Source organism: Eptesicus fuscus, chromosome 4 (genome assembly GCF_027574615.1).
Source record: "Eptesicus fuscus isolate TK198812 chromosome 4, DD_ASM_mEF_20220401, whole genome shotgun sequence".
Classification (NCBI taxonomy): Eukaryota; Metazoa; Chordata; class Mammalia; order Chiroptera; family Vespertilionidae; genus Eptesicus; species Eptesicus fuscus.
The window spans coordinates 70,991,557-71,013,485 of NC_072476.1; the positions used below are offsets into that span (position 1 = coordinate 70,991,557).

The following is a 21,929-nucleotide window of genomic DNA, read 5'->3' on the forward strand; positions in this document are numbered from 1 at the left end:
GTCAAAGGGCCATCCGTTTACCCTTAACCATCAGTGATGTGAGAGTAAAGTCAGGTGTCAGGAGGGGAATGGGCTGGGTAGCCCGGGGATAGAAGACTTTCATAGGGAATGCCGGAGAGGGCCTGGTTTTATTAAGTGCGTTTTGAAGAAGCAGGAAGTGCATTGAGTAGCAGCGGATTCCATACTAAGACTTTCTGTGCCCGAATCCCTGTGGTTAACAAGGGTCTACTTCCCCTTTGATACGGGTGCTGTGTCAGCAGGCATCCCTGCACGTGGGACACAGCCAGAGTGCGACACTTTCCAGAACACAGGCCACTCTGGAGCCCTTGCTGTGCTGTTTCCAGGTTTTCCCTTGTTCCTCCAACCTGAGGACTTTTCTTGGATGCTCCGTTTTTGTCAGCCCTGCTATCCTGGCTATTTCTGTTATAGCAGTAATTAGCAAACTAGCTGGGGAGAACAAACAAAGGAGAATAAAGGCCTCCCTCCAGCCACTCAGGCGTGGATGTAAGAATTTGGTGCGGTGAATCGTTTTAGCACAAAAGGACAGGGAACTATCTAGTCTGAACTTAAGCACAGAGGTCCCTAAATAATCCTGCCTTAAGTTTGGCATGGACCATTTTGCTAAGCCCGTGAGTGCCATCTTCCCTTCTGAAGTTTCACATCCTTTCTCGTCAGAAGTCGCAACCTAATTGCATTCCTGACTTTAAGCAGAGCTCGCTGGCCAAGACAGTGGACACTTGGCATATTAATTAGCATCCACGTCACCAAAGAGGTAGTAGCTGAGTCCCGAGGTTCTGCCAGAGGACAAATATGTAGAGGTTTATATTCACTGAGCAATTGCCATTAAACAGAAGAGGGGCCGGGATGGAGACCGGCTGGCATAACGGTAAATTGGGGTTTGGAAGACTTGCAGAAGCCTCATTTTCTCCTAACAGGCTGGGCTCCACCTGTTGGCTCCAAGTGTTCATGAGTGTGGTGGGTGGGTGGAGGGGACTCTGGGGAGTCGTGGGCTTGTTTTCTGGTTCTCATCCAGAATGGCCAGTTCATTACAAACAGTCTCCAAGGCTCTGTTGTATTAAGTTTTCTTCAAAGGCGCTTCTATTTGGTGATATTTGGGGATGGGGACTCGAGAATGAGTGAGTAGGAGTAGGTTCTACTTCTGGCCTGATGCTAATTGATTTTCCACCGTGGAATTTTGCAGCTGGGGTAGGCAGTGGGGAAACAGAACGTCAGGCCAGTGCCCCGCCCTGAAAGCCCACCAGGGAAGCTCAGACACGAGTGACCTCATTCATCTCTAAATAGCCTGTGCGTCACCTTTCTGTGTGTGCAGTGGCCAGGCACTCTTATCTGCTGAGCAACTCCTTCACTTACACTGTTGTCTGACCAGTGTCATCCCCGTTGGGGAAAAGCTCCGGAGGGAAAGGAGTTGGTGTTTATTGAGCACTTACTATGTCAGGCACTGAGCAAGGTGCTTTACCAGGTTCTTGTTTACTCCTCAGTGTCATGGGGCAGGGTACTCTCCCTGCCCCTTCTGGCAGAGGAGGAAGCTGAGCATGGTCAGTCAGGGGTGCAACCGGCTTGGGAACCCAGACCTGGTGGATTCTGAAACTCAGGCAGTTGAACACACGACCCAGAACAGTCTCATCACACATACACACGCACACACACACACACACACGCTGACAATTAAGTGCCTATGTTTCTAGTATTGCGCTAATTTCCTAAAATAGTATGTTGCATAACTACAATGGCATGAGGACTTTCAAATGCATTGTGCTTTGTGAGATAAGTAGTCACCCCTCACCAGACGTCAGCCGGCATGATGCAGAAACTTCCGCACTGGGCTTTCCTAGTTCCCCACTTCCCTCCATCTTCCCGAACTCCCTGCCCTACCAGCTGCCAACACGCCATGGGGCTTTGTAGTTCTTACGCAGTTGACATGACCTGGGTTAGTAAGATCTAATTGTTCAGAACAGAGCCATGTACCCAGATGTCAGATGTGAGCTGTGCAGTGCTTCCTGACCTTGGAGAAGGGGCAGAAAACGGGGCTGCCCATGAGCACTGTGGCCCCTGTCAGGGTTCAGGCTCCTCTGAAGGAGGGCTGAGCTGTTAGAGCAAAGCCCTCTGGTAATGAAGCCATTTGTCCTTGGGAAGAGAATGAGTCCTTGTGAGATCAGAAACAATGGGCATGCTGAGTTCCAGACCTGGGTGAGTGGAAGCTGGGGCAGAGGCGCCTGTGATGAATCGGGACAGTTCATTCTTTACAGGCAAGTTTCTGTTGTCAACAAATCCACTCAGTGGGAAAGACAGTCAATAGTCATTTTTAAACCATTTCTCCAAGTGACTAAGTCATGAACTCTTGCGTTTCTTTTCTTCTTGCATTTTAATTAGTATAGTTTATTTTATCTAAAAATGACCCTCTGAGAAAATGGGTGAAAAGACAGTTTGTGTAGCAATGTGTTATTTTTTTATGGCTTTATTTCCTTTTATTCTCTTTTACCCATGAAGCAAATACTCGTATGTCTCTGTTGGTAATTTGATTCCCAGGCAATAAAATTAGGTGTTGCTGCTCTCTACTGTTAAGCAAAAACTTTTGGTGCAAGTTTTTCAAACTTAGCTGCTCTCCTATCAAAACAGCAGGCAAAGAGACCCGTGCACTTTAAAAAGCGCAGCCCGTCTGTTGATGGTTCACTGCCAGTGTGTCCAGATCTGTCTGGACCCCTGTGCTGTTTGACTTTTTCTAAAAAGATGGTGGAGCGGGCGCCCCTGGGGCGGGTGGAGGGGCTGGCAGGGCCTCTTGCCTTTGTCACGCTGCCTGGAGATAAGGGTAACCGCCAGTCAGTTCGGAGAGTTTGGGGAGGAAACAAAGACCACAAGCTCAGGAGAAGGGCCGCGTGCTGGCTGGGGACCGGACCGCTCCACCAGGTTCTGTGGGGGCCTGGTGGGGGCCGGGGCGGGAGGGTCTGGGGTGGGAGCGGACGACTGCGGGAAGGGCAGCAGCGCAGGGAGTCGGGGCGGTGCAGCCCGGCCAGCGCTCACACTTGGGTTTGGGGACCGGCAAGTTTGCCGCTGCAGGGGCGGGGCCTGGCGCTGCTGACCGCCGCCTCCTCTTCTCCCTTAGGTGAGGCTGCTGAGCTCGGAGCCCGACATGGCAGCATGACAGCCCAGGACCGGCGCCAGGATCCCGGAGAAAGGAACCCTGGGCTGTGGGAGTGAGTCCCCCCAGCAGCGACTTCCTGCTGAGGCCGCCCGAGCCGCCGCCTCCACCGGCTTTTTATTGTTAACTCCGTGGACTCCTGCCTCTTCCCGCCTTGAACAGCAATATGTGTCATGTCATTGTCACCTGTCGCTCGATGCTCTGGACCCTCCTGAGTATTGTGGTGGCGTTTGCAGAGCTCATCGCCTTCATGAGCGCAGACTGGCTGATTGGGAAAGCCAAGACCCGCGGCGGCGGCCCCGACCCCGAGGAGCGGGGAGGCCCCGCGGAGCCCCACCACCCGACCCTGGGCATCTACGCCCGCTGCATCCGCAACCCCGGGGTGCAGCACGTCCCGCGAGAGACGCTGTGCGGGCCCTACGCTGAGAACTTCGGGGAGATCGCCAGCGGCTTCTGGCAGGCCACTGCCATCTTCCTAGCCGTGGGCATCTTCATCCTCTGCATGGTGGCCCTGGTGTCGGTCTTCACCATGTGTGTGCAGAGCATCATGAAGAAGAGTATTTTCAACGTGTGCGGGCTGCTGCAAGGAATTGCAGGTACGTGTGCGAGGAGGGAAGGGGCCTGGGAGCGGGAGGGGCTCTGCGCACACACTTGCTTTCTCACTCACTGCGGGTCTGGAAGACCCTCTTCTGTCTGGTCAGGTTGATTTTGCAAAAGTTTTGTTCTCAGCACCACGGGCGCGCCGCCCTGGTCACCCCTTCCCCCGTTGTACTCCCCTTTGGGGGAAGTGTCTGTTCCTCGGCTCTCATGTTCCTGTTCATTGCTATTTCCTCCGGTTCTAAGTTGTTGGATTTTGTTGAAGAAACGACGACTCTGCTTTTCCCATTAAATTAAAGGCATGTTTTCTACATAGTGCACCCACTGAGGAGTTAGGTCCCACCTGCAGCAAGCACTCTGTGCTGAGAAGGAATGTGAGTGTGGGGTGTCCGTTCAGGGAGGGGAGCTGGGAGCTGGTTGCCACCACTGTCAGCCCAGCCCGATGATGTCAGCTTTGGTAGGGGAAGCAGCAAGCTGGGAAGGAATTAGTATCAGCTGCTCTGAGTTTCATGTGCTGGTGTAAATTGTCTGTCTCCTGGAGCCTGGCGAATGTTCTGTGCAGATCAGAAAATATAAACTAACTCCCACTTTCTGGAGCTTTCTCACTGACGAGCTGGTTAGAAATCGGTGGAGAGAAAAGTATGAGCTCCTTACAGTGATTGAGAGGGGAGGCTGTGAGCTGCAAGAAACTTCCAAGGCCACCAGCTCTTTCATGGACTTGGCCACGTTTTTCATTGCTATTGAAAGGTGGATCCTGAACCAAGAGGGGAGGGAATCGGTTTGTCTGGGCTCAAGGGACTTATTCTAGATGGCAGAAACATGCGTGCATGCGGGACAGAGTGAAGACGTCCTCAAGGAAGCAGAGGGATAGACTCTTGTTTTGATTTTCAGAAAAGAAATGAACATTTCAGCTATCATAACCAAGCTGTTTATTAACTTGAACTCTCTAACAGGAGAAGCAGCAATCCACCTGCAACCCTAACTGAAGGGCACAATGACTCATCCCTCAGCAAATTCTAAAGTGTGTGCACAGAACTCCTTGACAGTGAGGATAAGCGCTGGACCTGGTGTCCAGGCCTGGAAAGAAACCGCCTAAATGAATTCCCTCTAGTCTGCCTTATAGCAAACTCTTGAGCTCAGCAGGCTGGCTTCCAAGTAGACAGATCAAACACGGGGTTTTTCCCCAAAAAACAGCTGATGAGAAAATGTTTTCCTTCTTCAAATCTTAGGGGGCTGTGTGTGTGTGTGTGTGTGTGTGTGTGTGTGTGTAGGGGGTAATGGGCCCAGAGATAAATGTACCACCTCTCTGTGTTCCTCTTCTGAAAAGTAGGGAGTTTGGAAAATATGACATTACCTTGGATTTTTTTTTTTCTTAGACTTTTGATTTCAGCTTTGGTTAGGAGAAGAAGAAACTGTCCTCTTTTTTTATTCACTTATGAAATTTGAAGTTTATCTTTATTCCCTTCAGACACACAGGGCCTCAAGGATTTGTGTTTATATTCATGTGTATATCTACAAGCTTTTGTTGAGAAGTTATTAGCAAAAGCTTTTAGGAAGTCAGTGTGAACATGCAGATGAAGGGAAGCCAGCTCACAATTTACTAGTCCTATTGAAGAGTTCTGGTTGACCAGAGAGGCAATTTTCCATGCATTTACAGTGAGCTTTATCAATATGCTGGTATGCAGGTGAAATGGGTTTGTCATCCCTAGGAATGCTTTTAATCCTGAGAAACAGTATCTTCAGGCAAATGAGTGGCCATTTACAGTAAGGGCTGGGACTTCTTGGGCTATACCACCATACCTGTTTTTACAGTCATGCAGAAACAACTTCAGATACCCTTCAGTTTTAAAGACTATTTGCATGCAGTTTTTAATACAGTGTTTAGTCCATTGAATTCAGTCTCTAAGAAAGTGGACTAGTCCAACAAATTTTTTGGTGCTCTTGTTGGCTATTTCACATAAATGGCAAGAACATTCATTTTGGCACAAAGATTAGTACATATCTTTGGTATTATTCACATACTCCAATGAGCTATTTCTGACACCTCTCTCTCTCTCTCTCTCTCTATCTCTTTCTCTTTCTCTCTCTCTGACTGTGTGTATCAGGCCTCTGGGAAGAAGGATTGAAGAGAAGAAAGTAGCAGCATATCCCCCATGCAAGTCTGTTGGTCACAGGTCTCCAAAGTTTAATTTCCTAAAAGAAATCTTAACTTTCTCCCAACCCCCATCACTTATGTTCCCCCTGCATACACACAGGATCTTAAGTCTGAAATTACTAAAAATGTTAATTGGCAGGAGGCAGAGATTCCTGTACAGTCAGACTATCTCTCTAGGGCCCACTGATCTAAGACTAAGCACTGAAATACAGGGAAAGCTGTTGCTTTTCTCCTTCCAGTTGAGCAGCATCCCTCTGAGAAGACATCACAGGAAAGAAGGACTAGTCGCCAACTCCCTCGTGTTGGGGTTGGGTGAGAGGCTGTAAGGGATGCTCAGTGGGCTTTCTCTCCTCAGGGAGGTCTACACCAGGCAGTTAAGCCAACATAAACGACAGCCATGGTCCTTGGGTCTATGGCTGAGAAAGTGTGTCGGAAGCAGCTGACTTGCTTTCTCTCCTCTTGGCCAACCTGTAACAGCATGTGGTCAGCCCCAGCCTCAGCCAAGCACTTGTAGCAGCTGTGAGCATCAGTCTTTTCTCTCCTCTTGCCTGCTTTCTCTCAGCCCTGCCTGGATCTATTTGACACTGAAACAAATGGTGAGGAAGGAGGCTGTTGCCAGCATAACTCTTTGGAAATACATTCAGACTATTCATTCTTGCACCTTTCATTTTGGCAACAATGGCAATTTTGTAAAATGCAGTTGGATGAGTAATTACAAGATATGTAAGAATATTCCTTTATTATACCTAATTTTAAAGAATAGGCCACAGGTGTTATAGCCTTCATTGTCTATAAAAAAACATAACATAAATAATCTTGATATTTTGACTTTAGCAGCTGGTGTGAAAGAACCTGCTACTTCAGTGGAAATCTCAAGATCTGGGTTACTTATAAAATAATAATAAAATACCACTCTTCACTCTTAAGTTAACGCAGATAGCAGGATTTACCTTCAAGGCCCATTATGTGGGCACCCAGCTGACACTTCCTAAGGACTTGTGCATAAATGCCCTTGGTGTTCCATACTTACCCTTAGTAGCAATTAAAAATCTAAGCCTCATATGGTCCTGGATCAGTCCTGATCTCACCTTAAAGTGGCTGTGACATGTTGCCCAATTGACCTCACTTCTCTAAGCCTCGGTTTTCTCACCTGTAAAATGGGTATAATGTTTTGAGAATTAAATTAGATAATATATGAGAAAGGCTTAACTACAGGGCTTGACACATAATAATAAGTGGTAGATATATATGATTATTAAATTTAAAGTATTTCTGTTTTCTTGGCAGGTTTTAGTGTATTTTTTATGTTTCCTAGAATTGCTGCATTGTAAGGAATAGGGGTGTCTTTTATAATAAGCCTTTATAATTGACCTTGCTCTGTTGAAATCAACCACTGTATAGTGCTATTCTCTGGCCCCTTAAAAGCCTGCCTGAGTAAGGGCTGAAGGGTACAGAGCAGTCGTGTGACTAAGGGTGTCCTCAGAGCATTTTTTTTTTTTTTAAGCAGAAGATAGCAGTTGAATTGAGAGGGAAGCAAAGAACCTCTTTCACTCCTCTTCCCCTTAACATATACATTCTCCATTCCTTTCCTTTCTGGAGCAGCATCTAGCAGCTGAGTCTTGATTGCAGGTGGCTTCTCAGGCTTCCCTCGCAGAATAAATCACAGACTGATTGGTTTTCATTGGTGAGGACTTGTCCAGGACTTGGCAGAGCCAGAAACACACATCGGCTCATAGCCCTCTGGGATTCATTACAAAAGCTGGGTAATCGCCCAGAGGGTGATTTGCCAGCTGTCTTCTTTAGGTTGTGACCTGGATGTAATCCATAGTGAAACCATAGAATGCAAAGATCCAGGTTTTCCATGACAGCATCAAGCAGTTTGTTTTTGGAAATGCATGAAGGGCTGTCTTGAAATCCGTGGAATCCCCAGTGACTCAGGTTTGGGACAGAAGCCATTAAAATGAGCTCAGGATTTGGCTCACTTGTGCTGGCTTGGCCTATTCCACTGGGGTTGCCATGAGGGTTGAACTAGCTCGTGAGATGCTGGGCCTGGCTGCCTGCTGTCTTCTGTCTCCCCTCCTAGGCCTATTTGCTTCTTTGTGTCTGGTTGGCTCTCACGCTCTCTACTCCCTGTAGCCCTCTATCTGTCTACAACCGTCTCAGTCCAGCAGGATTGCTTCACAAGCTGCTCCACCAGTCTGACCAGATAGATTGCTGGGGGGCTGAACTCTGCCTCTACTGGGCTGGGGTAGAGGGTGTGCTCATGGGAACTGCTCCCGGCTGTGTCGGCTCAGGACTGGGTGTGTGCAGACTCGGCTTAATGCAAGTGAGCAATAATTGAGGATGAAGGAGGACATTATGAAAAGGGGAAAGGGAAAGGAATAAAAGGGTAAGAATCAGAGAGAAGAGTAGAGAGTTTTGCCTTTGCTGCTTGTGGAACTGCTTTGACATAAATGGGAATGTATGTGGAGGTATGGATATAAGCATATAAAAATATATCTGATCATTATCCAGGACTTGATATTCTAATTGTCATTTTTCACAGGGTAAACCACAGCTCACCCTGGTCCCAGCAACCATTTTGATTTATCCCATGCCCTACTCATTCACTCCCAGGCCAGAAAGATCAGAGCAGGCAGGCACTATGGAAGGGAGAGAGGTAAGAAGAGGGGCTTAAAAAGCCAGAAAGGGGAAGAGATTCCTGACTTCCACAGGGACCTTGCCCCATAAATTTATACCTGAAAAGTCCACCTGGCTTTCTCTGAGAAGGTAGTGAGACCTTGGTTGCCCAACTTCAAAATATCCTCAAATAAAATGCGTGAGGAAAGTATAGGGAGCATCCCCTGGTTTTCCTTCTGAGAAAGAGGCACTGGAAGCTTCTGACCATCAAAATGAGGCTCTGGATTTCTGGCTCTCCAGACAGTTAACACGTACACCAGAAATCAGTTCTAATCGTTCTATGTCTAAATCAGTGTAAGAATGCACTGATTATGGCACATTTACTAATTCATCAACCTTTAGTAATCACTTGGTAAAAACTAAAGAATGCAGAACTGCTATAAGGCAACCAGAATTAAATTTTAACTCAAGAAGTTTCTATGGGATGCCTACTAAGTGCAAAGACCTGTAGACTCAGGTCTACAATTTTTTGAGCTTCCACTCCCAGGCCTGTATTAGAGAGTCACTGTTTCATAAATTGTACCCTAGAGAAGCAAATATATATAACAAAGAACTCAATTGTGTCATTAGATAAAAAAGCTACTGTTTGAAAGCAAGTGGACCAAGCAGGCATTAATTTAAGTAAATCTAGGGTTTGGGGTCTATTTTTAAAGAATCAGTTGGAAGATCTAGAAGAAAATTGCAAATCTCTTAAAATTCAGATATAGCAATTGATATGCAAATAAAATGTGGAAAGTGGTTTGCCATAGTAACCACTTAATTGCAGCCATAAATTATCACAGAGACATGGATGGTCTATGTTCAGGTTGCATTAACAAATAATCCCTTAAGTGTGGCTCTGAATATTCACACCAGCAGTCCAGGCACTCTTAATGCAATGGTGGTATTCTCAGGTGTGATGCTACTTCAAACGTGATCTGCATCTCCAATGAAGAACTGGCCTGTCGCACAGGCAGCCATATCTGTAAATGAGTTCAGTTCCTGTATACAATCTTCCAGTAGCTTTATTGAATGGCCAACAATCTTTTTCTCTTTTTAATGATAGCACCAGTACAGATGAAATCTAAAATACATATAGCCAATATTAAAAATTTCAAAGTACAACGCAGTGGCTGACCGCAGGGACCTCGTGCTGAAAAGATGGTGCCTGCTTCATTAGTTAACATTATCTGGACCCCAAAACCTTAGCAAGCAAGAAATTTACTTATTATCCTGAGTATTTCATAGCTCAGTAACTAAATTTTTTGTGTCTTTTACTCTCTAATATACTGTATTTTATTTAGGCAGCTTATTTTGAAATATGTATTTTGGTTATAGTCAAACAGGAGCACTTTCTTGATCCCACATGTCAGATGAATAATTTATCAAGACAGTATTTCATAAATTTCTCCCAGTTGCAGGTAAATAGTTGAGAAAACAGATGCTCACTTGGAATGTGAAGTACAACTTTATTACTCACTCATTGGAAAGAATAATCTGGCTAAATTAGTTTGTTGGGATGCATTTTAACAGTTAGGAGTTAAGGCTGTAGAAACTGCCAGTAAAGTAATCCTATCCTACATAATAAAAGCCTAATATGCTAAGTGTCTGACTGTTTGACCAGTCGCTATGACGTGAATAGACCAGTAAGTTAGCTTGCTGCTGGGGTCTGGCTGATCAGGACTAGGCCAGATGGGCCAGACACACCCTGGAGCCCTCCCGCAGCCTCTCCCTGGCACGATCGTGCACCAGGCCTCTAGTGTGCATATAAACATGAATCAATGCTGAGGAAGATTTCAGCAAGGGAGAAATGCATCTTTCTTATAGATGGTTTTGCCACATATTCTGACAATTCTTAACTGGTGGTCATTAATTCTGAGTAATTCTAACAGAAACTTCCTCTTGGGGCTGTGGTTGACAACTATGCTCTGATTGTCTTCCAAAGAATTCTCTTTATGTTGCTCTGTCATCTGCTCTCCAGCCCCCACCCTGGAAGAGTATTTTTCTTGCAATTATAATTCCATGGGAGTGTTTTTAGTAGAAAACAAGTACCCTACTAGATTTTTCTAGGGAGATAGTATGAGCATTCATTCAAGCATTTTTTTAAAATTGACACCTGATCCTCACTTTTCCTCTCTTTCCCCTCAGAAAAAATCTTGCTAGTTCAAAACCTTTAATATTATTGATCATGCACTAAGGTGGCATGAGCTGTATAATCTGCTCTACAAGGATACTGTGGTCATCCGCTGAAAACCCCTTTCATTACCATGAACCCTCTGACCTCCAATTCCTGACCAGGCTGTCAAAGCGTTTATTAAATATCAACCTTGGGCCCAGGCTAGCCTGTCCATAAACTCTTGAAACTTTAAAATGAGGTCAGTGAAAACAAGTTTAGATTTTAAGACTACTCAGAAAGAGGCTCCTTACTCTTTACCCTGTTGTTTGCACAGTAAACAAAGAGGGTTCTTAGATGGGGCCCTATCCCAAAGGGCCTCTCAGTAGTTACTCCCTTGAACAAGGGCAGGTCCACTCTGTGCCAGAATTTCCACCAGTCCACAGCAAAAATGAGAAAGAGAAGGACAGCAGGGTAAGATTTTATAGAGCTCAATGTATTCAATGTAAAGAACTGCCCATTGTTCTTAAATTACATCCTTTAGCCTTTTGGTCTTCAAAATATTTGATGATGAGAGGAGATAATAGTTATTTTCAGTGTCCTTAGATTAGCAAAATAAATATATTAACCTCCCAGCTTTTCTGGCTGTTGTGTTAGTGTGTAAAATCCAGAAGTGGGGGGGAACCACTATTCTAGAATATAAGCAGGGGAATAGATTGTCTTTTTCAAGGTTTTATCTCCAGTGTTCAGAATGGGGCCTGCTACGTACATAATAGGTGCACAGTAAATCTATGTTCACTGTGCTAGCACAACTGTAACTTTGCAGGTATTTGAAAAGTGTAAAGGATTTAGCAAAGGCTGGTAAGTCTCAATTCTAAGCAAAATTAATGGAGCCATCTTATGAAGATCCAATAAGAATCATTTCAGAACCAACAATCACTAAAACCAAATTCTGTTTGGGCTTTATAGAATAAATTTTCATTAAGAAATTGAAAAAAACTTAATAGGCAAAGTAATTGCAAAGGTATAGATTAACAAACAATTCTTGGGCAGAAATCCTTGATTTGTGTTATACTTTATATTCCTCTTTTTTATAAATATCAAATATTCTTGATTCTGAATGGCTACCTGGAATTTTGGTCCTGAGGTTAGTGGCATCTGGAGAGGTCGAGCAGGTGAATACCAACACTAATCAGCTTTGGGGCTTGGGAGGCAGAGGACGAGTACTCTCGTAGGGTGGAAGGAAGAGGCCTGGGGACCACCAGGTGTCTGCAGTTGTTATAAGCAAGATTTCATGAGTGCCAGATGCCTAAGATTGAGAGCAACATCTCCTGCACGTGGACACTGAGATGAGCAGATCTCTGTGAACACAGGAGGAACTCAAACCTGTCATGTATGAATAATGGCTCCAAGATTCAGGGATAGGAGGAGGTCAGGAAAGACAAAGGGTCATCAGGACTGGGTTTGGTCTGATTGGCGACATCCATCTGTCCTGGAGAGGACAGAGGGCATTTTCTCTGTGGGTGGCAGTCATGTTCTAGGTGGATGTGTGAGTTTAAGAGGGTTCCCAACCATACAGAATCTCAGAGCAAAGACTAAAATGTAAGCAGATTATACTGCCTATCTTTGCCACTTTGGTACCTGAGGGTTTTGTGCTTTATTGCAGTTTTCTCCGCATCCTACAGAAGAGGACATCATAGCAAACCTGCATTATTCTGTCCTGTTCACTAGGTTTTCTTTCTAGAAGTTACTTTGGCCAAAGGCAGCCATGCCAAAGTGGCATCTATGTTGCAGTAAGTAGGCTGGTGACACTTAGCTTGTAATGGAAGAGAAGGTGTGAATGGAACTTCTTTATCTTGTTGTCTTACTGTCAGGTTAGTAATCAACCTGACTGACAACAGGTGACCCTGTATTTGGGTGCAGCCTTCCCCTCCCCACAGCACTCAGGGTTTTTCACTTGATAACTCTTCATCATTTGCTCTCTAACCTCTCAGTGGTTTGAGTATATATCAGTTTCCCGTCTTCAGCTGGACAAATGCTTTTGTCTTAGAAGTTAGTCACTGGTTTGCAGTAAAGCAGCAGTCTAGTGTGATGGCTCAGGAGGGGGCTCTGCAGACATATTGCCTGGTTTAAGTCCCAGCTCCACCACTGATTAGCTGTGTAATCTTACTTAATCCCTCTGTGCCTCAGTTTCTTCATCTCTCAAATAAGACTGTTACAAGAACTAAATGAGTTATATTTAGTGTTTAGTCAGTGCCTGGCACACTGTAGTTCTCATAGCATGAATTGCTGCCATTGTTATAACAATTATCAGTATGATTATTAAAAGGCTCTAATCACCTGTATAAACTTCCAGCTTTAGTGTATTAGTAGTGAATGTATAAAGTTCACTACTAATAACTCCATGTCATCTTTACTTGGAATCTACCATTTTTTATCATAGAAAACCTTTCAAAAGATTCTTCCAAAGATGTGAAGACTGGAAAGGAATGGGAACCAGAAATGACACATGAAGTTGATCAATAATACCGTGTGTAGAGAACTGAGTGTGGGTTTGGGATGGAGACACAGAAGCCAAGGAATAGGGAACACACTCCTCACCTCTGTCAGTAAGTTTACCATTGAATAGGAATTCGTATGAGTGTAAAATACATACTTTGAGGCATCTAGGCAGCCTTGGAACCAATGCTATTTTATATGGGACACATATATATTATGTCATAGTAAGACTTCTATTTTTCACTATCATTGTTCTAGTTAGTTTTCCAGGTAGTTGATGAACCATTTACTTGTAATTTTTATTTCTATTTCACCCATGAAATTCTTTAAGTTGAATCTTTTCTTTCTTAAAATAGCGCAAGGAATTTAGCCTTGTCTTGGCGACTGATAGTGATCACTTGAGTGTTTCCCAAGTCCCTGCACATGAGAACTGACAGGTGCATACCATGATCTCTGGGTGGAAAGTAGCTCCATAGCAAATTCAATGGATAGGGAAGTGGATGTGATGCGCCTTCCTACAAGCACAGCCTCAATAATATCTGACCTTTTGCCTTAAGGCAGTGGTCAGCAAACCGTGGCTCGCGAGCCACATGCAGCTCTTTGGCCCCTTGAGTGTGGCTCTTCCACAAAATACCACGGCCTGGACGAGTCTATTTTGAAAAAGTGGCGTTAGAAGAAGTTTAAGTTTAAAAAATTTGGCTCTCAAAAGAAATTTCAATCGTTGTACTGTTGATATTTGGCTCTGTTGACTAAGGAGTTTGCCAACCACTGCCTTAAGGTATTGTGAAAGAGAAAATGTCCCCACCCAACAACAGTTAATGACCCACAAATAGCTATTACAGACTGCCAAAATGATTTCCAATGTTAGCATAGGAGATAACGGGGCGAGGGGAGGAATTTAAACAGAAAAAAGGGGTCAGTATACAGATAAATGTCAACTAACTTGTATAAGGTTGTTGCATAACTGTACATCAGCTGTCTCAATTGATGGTCCCAGGCTTAGAGTTAACATGGGACCATCAATAACACGTTATTCCTCTACTGGAAGCACAGAAACATCCCCCACCCGCACCCCCTATCCCCGAGATTGAGACATTGCCCTCTGCGCTGCTGACAGGAGTGGATCTTTTCCTGGGCTGTAGAGAAGTTCTACATTCTTGCCTTCAGTGTTAACTCCTTCAGTTAATTTTTCCATTCTCCAGGCTCATGCTGCTTCTAGAAACCACCCTTACCTCTCTGCAAACTGCCATGGCCCATCTCCTTCATTTCCCCCTGTATACCCCTCTGCCTCGGTCGTTTTCCTGAACTTCTCCAGGTTACCCCTGTCCTGCTACTCCCGCCCAGTTGGTGTCTTAGGCAGTTCCCACGAGTTAGCCGCAGCCAAGCATAGTTGGAAACGTTCAGAGTTTTGAGGCTCAACTAAGGCTGATCTCTAGATAACTTAAAATTGATTACATTTAATTGAATTACTACTTTTTTTCTGTGAGATCTCCACAGACAGCTATTTTCTGTAGCCAGAAAGGAAGTTTGCAGTGCTTGCAGTCAAATAAAAGGCCAGCCCCATGGTTTGGAGCCTGTGTGTGTTGCGTCAGTAAGTGTGGCTGGTGTTTGTTCTGTTAGCCAAAATTGTCAACCCCTGGGATTCACGTTATCAGATGAAGCCTTTCCTCTAACCACTTACAACACTTGGCAAGAACTTTCCACATTGGCTTCATTTAAAAATAGAACATAATCTGTATCACAGCTCCTCTCTTTTCATTCATCCAATAAATATTTACTGAACACCTTATTACATGTCAGATATTGTCCTAAGCAATTGGGATACATAAGAATAAGCCATAAGGTTCTCTATCCTCATGGAGTGTACGTTTAGACTATGGAGACAGACAATAAATCAAAAAAGTAAATTATATTGTGTGTTAAAGGTGATGGGTACTGTGGAAGGAAAGAAAAAAGGTGTAGCCAGGGTAAGAGAGGTTGCATATGCTGAAGTGATAAGGGGGGAAGTGTCATATTAAATAGGAAGTCAGGGTAGGGTTCAGTGAAAAAAGATTTAATCAAAGACCTGAAAGAGATCAAGGAGTTGGCCATGTGGGTAATAAGAAGAAAGAGCTTTCTAGGCAAAGGGAACAGCGAGAATGAAGGCCAGTGCTTTGCTGATGGAGTAATGTAGGCTCTGAGAGAGAAAGGAGTCAAAGATGATTCCAAGGTTTTTGACCTTGCTGGGTATAACGAAACTCCCATGTGCTAAGATGAGGCCCACAGGGTAAAGACCCGGTTTTAAAGTGAGGAGTGGGAATCAAAAGTTAGGTTTGGACACAATTTTTAAGCACCTTGTTAGATATCCATGTGGAGGTTGGAGGTCAAGAGTAAACAGTTGTATATGCAAATCTAGAGTTCAAAGATGGAGAAAATTCAGGAGACCTCAGCTTAGACGTAGTATTTAAAGCTGTAGGACCAAGTGTGATCAATAAGGAGAATGTAGAGAAGTGGACAGAGGATTGAGCCTGGACTCCCCAGTGTGTAGTTGTTGGGAAGGTAAGGAAGAACAAACAGCAAAGGATATTGAAATGGAAAAGCCAATGAGGCCACCTTCCCACCTGGAGCTAGAACCCTGGCAGATGATCTGAAACTCATGCAAGGACTTTCCTGTCGTAGTTTTACATTAATCCAGTACTAGCAAAACTTTTTCAAGCTATCACCCCGTAAGCCTGGAATGCTCTTGGAGCTCTGTCCCAGAATGGGGATGAGATACAGGAAGCTAGTCACTCTCTTGCTTTATTTGCCTTTGCTTCCTGCTACAGAGATGACTGCCTGGGGGAAGGGGGAAGGGGGTAGGGGTGGCAGGGACAGCCTCCTCGGATAGTGCTATAGTGAACTGAGCTGGGTCAACAAAACTGAAGTGAAGGCTTAGCTGGGCCCATATTCCAGACCCCTGAGTCACAGAGTAGACCTGGTAGGGATAATCAACACTGGGTGACTTTTTTGTTTTTTTCATTTTCTCAGGGATATGTTGAAAGGGAAATGGAGTCTCTTGCTGTGTTCCTATATGAATCAATGGCTGTTTCAAAGCCAGATATAAGTTGAATTCTTGACCTTTTTAACCTGTGACACACCCATGAGGCTTATTATGGTAAATGCTAAGACAAAACTGTGATATATACCAAGAGGAATAAAACTTTTTTGCCCTCAAAGGAATAGGTTACTGCTATATATCCCTCAGGGCTAAAAATAATGCCTGGCACTTAGTAGGTAACTTAGTAAAAATCTGCTGAATAAATATACAAAAATAACAATGTGATAAAGAGCTGAAAAGAGATGTGCAGCACAGGGTGGTGAGAGCACACAGAGAATAACATTCAGGCAGGAAGTGGTGACATGTGAACTAGGATGAGGTGGGTATTTCCAGGTGGATGAGGGCCCTGGTTCAGGGAATGGTGATGTGTATTGTGTGACCAGATTCCTTGAGTAGCACTGGCTGAAAGTGTTTAGCCTATGGAACCCAGTGCTATCCTTACTCCTCTTCTCATCACGGCCACTCATTGCTGTGCCTGCATGCACTCAGTGGACACTCCTCAGGAATTACCTAGTTGGAACCCAGATTTATCAAAAGATACTAAGCTTGCTACTAGCTGTCTGCTGTGAATGCACCAGACAGTAGGAAATTTCATAGCTTTAGTATGAGCTTCCTGATTACAACCCTGTGGAGGCTGTCGTGTCTCTCACTGTGGGCCTCCACATATTGCCAGTTGCACTAACAGATGGCGCTTTCTTCCTGTCCTTAGTAAATTTCCTTTGCAAACCAAGGCTAGTCACTCTTTACTATTTAGTCTAGAAGTCTGTCTGAAGAGGAAGTAGAAGTGTGATGTCCAAAGACCTGCTTGTTCTGTAGAAAGGAGCCAGCCTTTCTTTAGTTTTTACATTTTGCAGAACAGGAACAATGGCCGCCTTCTGTACCCATAAAAAAGCAAGCAAACTTTGAGTCCCTTCCCTTGGCCAACAGGTTGTAAAACTGTGATCAGGAGTGAAAGATGAGAAATAGCCATGGAGCCTTTGCCCACTTTTTCACAAACTTAGGAACTGTGGTTCAGACTTGGGTCCCCCATTCCTAGCATCCCATGTTCTTAAAGCTTGAGGTGGGCATCTTCAGACCAAGCAAAATATTAATGCATTTAGCAATGCTTCCTCTTTCCAAAATTGGGGACTTGGGTAAATTAGGGAGATTTTTTTTTCCCACCTAAGGGATTTGATATCACATTGTTTAAATTCAGGGCAGTAGCAAAAAAATTACCTAAGACCTATAATTTTGTGGCTGATCTAATCATAGTGCCAAATGTTGATCAGAAAGCAGAAAGACCATGACTTTACTTTTCCTGGTGGGTTTCATTCATTTTTTTTCCCAGCACCTTCTATGTTTTTTGGCACTGGAAATGCAGTGATGAGACACAGCTCATGGAATCTAATTATTTGAGTTAAACCCAAACCACATGTTTAAGTTGCCCATAGAGGCTCTGAAAATTCCTGTGCAGCAAGATGGGAATCCAGGATTGAGTCCAAAAGCTCATTCCAGGTAGGGGGAAATATTACTAAAATGGCAGAGGGGCAAGATAAACATTGCATTGTAATAGCTGGTGCCCAGCTGATCATGAGAAGGCTACCATAAGGTGGGCCTCTGAAGTTGTCAGGGTTCTATCTCCAGCGTGTGGTGGCATCTTTAGGGGAGTCCAAGTGATTAACCATCAGTTCCTTTTTATTTTTTCTTCCCCAGATAAGGTTGAGTCATTCCCCAGGTGACCCCCACAATGAACAGATGCTGGCATCTTCTTGGTATAGTGAACTGGGAGGTGGTTAGCAAGAGAGAAGATAGAGGACCCAAGGATTAGGATAGTTTTTAAGGTTGTGGAAAGTGGTATGACCCTGGGTGCATCCTATCAAGTCGAGCCATGGCAGAGATGACCAGCCCTCTGAGTTACTTTCAGGAGTAGCCATTTTCTTTGGTTACTGGCCAGTATCATTGTGTCTGCTTTTCCTTCCCCTCCCAGCTGGGCCCTCTCCCTGGGAGAGGTGCCAGTCAAAAGAAAATCAAATGCCCACTATCTTAGTCCTACTTTCTGTTATCGCTTTCCACAAAACAAACACACCCTGAAACGATGCATTAAGGCAGAAGAAAGGCCCCAAACACCACTATGGGCTGGCCTAACTTTAGGAACTGCCTTTTTTAAAAATATATTTTTATTGATTTCAGAGAGGAAGAGAGAGGGAAAGAGAGATAGAAACATCAATGATAAGAGAGAATCACTGATCTGCTGCCTCCTGCATGCCCCACACTGGGGATTGAGCCCACAACCTGGGCATGCGCCCTGACTAGGAATCGAACTGTGACCTTCTGGTTCATAGGTCGATGCTCAACCACTGAGCTATGGCAGCCAGGCAGGAACTGCCCTTTTAAAGCTGCAGAGGACAATCAGATCATTTTCTGGCTCAGCTCTTATGTGAAACTCAATCCTGAGCACTAGCTTTATAACAAATACACAAAAATCCCTGCCCCCAAGGAGCTTAAAAGTCTAGGTTAACAATCAAAATAATAAAGTAAAATAGTAGGCTGAGCCATATAAACTGACCATTTATTCAGGTTATAAATAAGGTCAAATATTGACAGTTTCATATGACTCAAAGTAATATAGTCTGTAGTAAGTGCTAAGAAATAACAAAGCAAGGAAGGAGAACAGCATGCAGGGGAGATAGGTGGTTGAAATTTTAAATAGATTGGAACAGAAGACCACACTGAGGAAGTGGCATTTGAAGACAACTTGAAAGCTACCTGGTAGGAGGGCACAACTGGTGAGAGGAATAGCAGGTGCAAAGGCCTGATGTGTCCAAGGAAGAGCCAGGTGGCCAGAGCAGAGAACAAGGGTGTACAAGGCAGAGGTGAGTTTAGACAGGTAGTAAGGAGTTGGATCACATGGGGCCTGAAGGCCAGAGAGAGGGAGCTGGATTTTACTCTTGAGAGATGGGAAACCTTAATGGGCTTTTTCTCTGTAATTGTACTAGTTCGCAAAATTATGTTCAGATGATGTTTGTGCTTCACTAAGGGATGCTTAGGACCATAACAGCTGCTCAGAAGCTGTGCTGGGCTCCAAGTGCAGTGGAGAGTCAGGACCTTGTGAGGTGAGGCCTAAGTGTGGCAGTCACCTGAAAGGTCCACCTGAGTCACTAAACTGTCTGGAATTCCTTTACTAGAAGGGCCTTTTTCTAAATACCCAGACCGATGATAAAGGTGACTTTCATTTTTTTGCTTACCTATAGGCCCTCTTTTCTTTCCCTTACCAGACATGGGGCTTGCATTTTCATGGCTTCAACCATGCTACTGACAACTCTGATGAATGCTGGGAGCAGAGGTCAGCAACCAGGGTAGGGTAGACAGCGGCAACTTCTCTGCTCCGTGGAGAATTTGGATAAGGCACCGTGTTTGTCTAGGCTGGCTGCCCAGGTTGAGAGCGTGAGCTTTCGGCACACATCACAGCCACTAAGACTTGGAGACATACCACAGTCCACTATTTATTACCCTCCCATGTGGAATGCCCTGTGGGCTTATAAATATTCAAGCTGAGGCTTTTGCCTAACTCATAAGCTTGGCACCCTTATATGATGTCTCCCTATTGTCATTCACATTTGGCCTGAAGAATTTGGGGAACTGTAGCTGAGCTATCATAAAAGGAAGCACCTAAGAGAGCTAGGGAGAACTAGAGTGAATGTCCCTGGCTGTACTCGTTGTTTTAAGCCTGCCTACTTCCCCAAAGGGTCTGAGACAACCAAATTAAGGTGTTCTGTGAGCCTGGCACAGGGTAGCAGAGCTGCTATGTGACAACAAACTCCGTGCTTTATGTCTTCTGTCCCTATCATATTAAAATGCATTTATTTTGCTTACTGGGCTTGTTTAAGCCATGTAATACAAACAAAATGTGTAACTAATATTTAATTGGAGCCACAATTAAAATACGAACACTCTGGTCTTTATAAGGCAGAGCAGTTCACGCTTCCTTGCCCGGGGCCTGCATGCCAGACAGCACCTCTGAATCAAAGTCCCAGCGTGGTAACTTAGGACCTGAGGGAGAAAGTACAAGGTTCCAGGTACCTTGCTTCGTGATGTTTCCTAGGGAACAAGGTGGGGATTAATTAGGACTTACCACAGGCTTTGGGAACATAAAAAAATTAGCTCAGTAATTTTTGGATCTCCCAGCTAAGTAAGATCTGTTCAGATGAGGATGGTTTTGTCTTTCAAGGGAACTAAATTGTAGCCTGGGTTCTCCCCTCTCCCCAAATCATTACACCTTTCAAAATATACCCTCAAAAATAAGCTGACCCACTTACTCAGAACTGGTACACTTTAAACTGTGCTGTGTATGGGAAGGGTCTGCAAAAACTATACCCTGTTGTCAGGTACTAGTCTATGTTCCAGTTCTGTTGTTATTGCTGTTATTGTTATGGATGTAGAAAGTACTCTGTACATACTTCAATACTCACAACCACCTTATGAATTAAACATTAGCCCATTTTACAGGTGAGGAATCATACTTAGGTTAAGATTTTCTAAGGTCACCCAGTTTATAAGTGTCAGAGCTGAATTCAAACCTCTATCTTAATCCCAATTTTGAGCTCTTAACTACTAATTGATCATCTCTCAATTTAGTGAGTCTTTGCTATGGTCATTATCTTGCTGATTTGTGTTCTAGCTCACACTAGACCTTAAAGGCTTTTTTGCTATGTGATTTTCTATTTCTAGCCTTGGAATTGACCCCAGACACTCAGACCAAGACTGCTGATTCAAGACCTTGCATATTTTAGGGTATCAGCACACTCTCCCCTGACTGCCTTATCCTCTATGCTCTTAGTCGCTTCTAATAGCATCTTTTCTAGGTGCCTCAATCTGCACCTTTCATTTATGCTTCCCAACACTGGATCGCATTTCCTTAGCTACATATCGCTGCCTCCCAGCACTCTGACCTAGAGAGAAATAGGAGGTTGCAGGGTTACAAAGCTTTTGTGAAGCACCCTTCTACAGAAAATGAGCATGGGAGCAGATTCCCTCTATTGCACCCCTGCTGGAAAGTTCCCTGGGGCCTTCAGGCTAGAACATTGGGATTAATTTGGGAAGTAGTGAACTGCCATGGTTGGTGAGAAGATACTATCACAGGATGAAGACAGCTCTATGAAAGTTGTGACCTGTGGTTTTAAACACTGTCCCTCGTCTTCCTTCACACCTAATACTACCACAGCTTCAGTCATGATCTTTCTGTGGGGAAGTTGCTTTAAGTAACTTGGAAGCTTTGATATAGTAAACCCAGAGAATTTCAGTAAAGGTAGGAAAAGAAAATTGAGCCAAGATTAGTTTACGAGGATAGAACTCCTTGGTATTTAAAAATCAGGTCTTTGTATGTAACCTTATTAAATATTTTCAATTTGGCAGGCCATAGGGTCTGTAGCAACTGCTCACTCTGCTGTTCCAGCACAAAAGCAGCCCTAGGCAATCCATAAATGAATGGGCAGAGCTGTGTTCCAATAAAACTTTGTTTACAAAAACAAGGCCATAGTTACTTGGCCTTAGTTTGCCGATTTCTGCCTTAGACCAAGGGAAATGCTCACCTCAGTAAGAGCCCTGTGAGAAGAAACAAATTCATTTCCCTTCCCAGAAGGGAAATGATTAGTGTACATTCCACCAAGTACAGAAGAGGCTAAAAATATTTCTGATA

At 44.3% G+C, this 21,929-nt stretch overlaps 2 protein-coding genes across 3 annotated transcripts in view; one reads left to right on the forward strand and one right to left on the reverse strand.

Moving 5' to 3' along the window:
* The window catches only part of LHFPL2 (LHFPL tetraspan subfamily member 2), a 133,993-nt gene that overhangs the window by 107,880 nt on the left and 4,184 nt on the right, over positions 1 to 21,929 (forward strand). The window contains exons 1-2 of one of the 2 annotated variants that reach the window (XM_054715134.1): positions 2,871 to 2,925; positions 3,122 to 3,753. In XM_054715134.1, the coding sequence (XP_054571109.1) occupies positions 3,324 to 3,753 (430 nt within the window). In that variant the 5' untranslated portion in view covers positions 2,871 to 2,925; positions 3,122 to 3,323. Of the gene's footprint in view, positions 1 to 2,870; positions 2,926 to 3,121; positions 3,754 to 21,929 lie in introns of those variants that run through there. The other variant, XM_008161969.3, reaches the window with a different exon arrangement.
* The window catches only part of SCAMP1 (secretory carrier membrane protein 1), a 113,016-nt gene that overhangs the window by 5,973 nt on the left and 85,114 nt on the right, over positions 1 to 21,929 (reverse strand). The window lies entirely within an intron of this gene.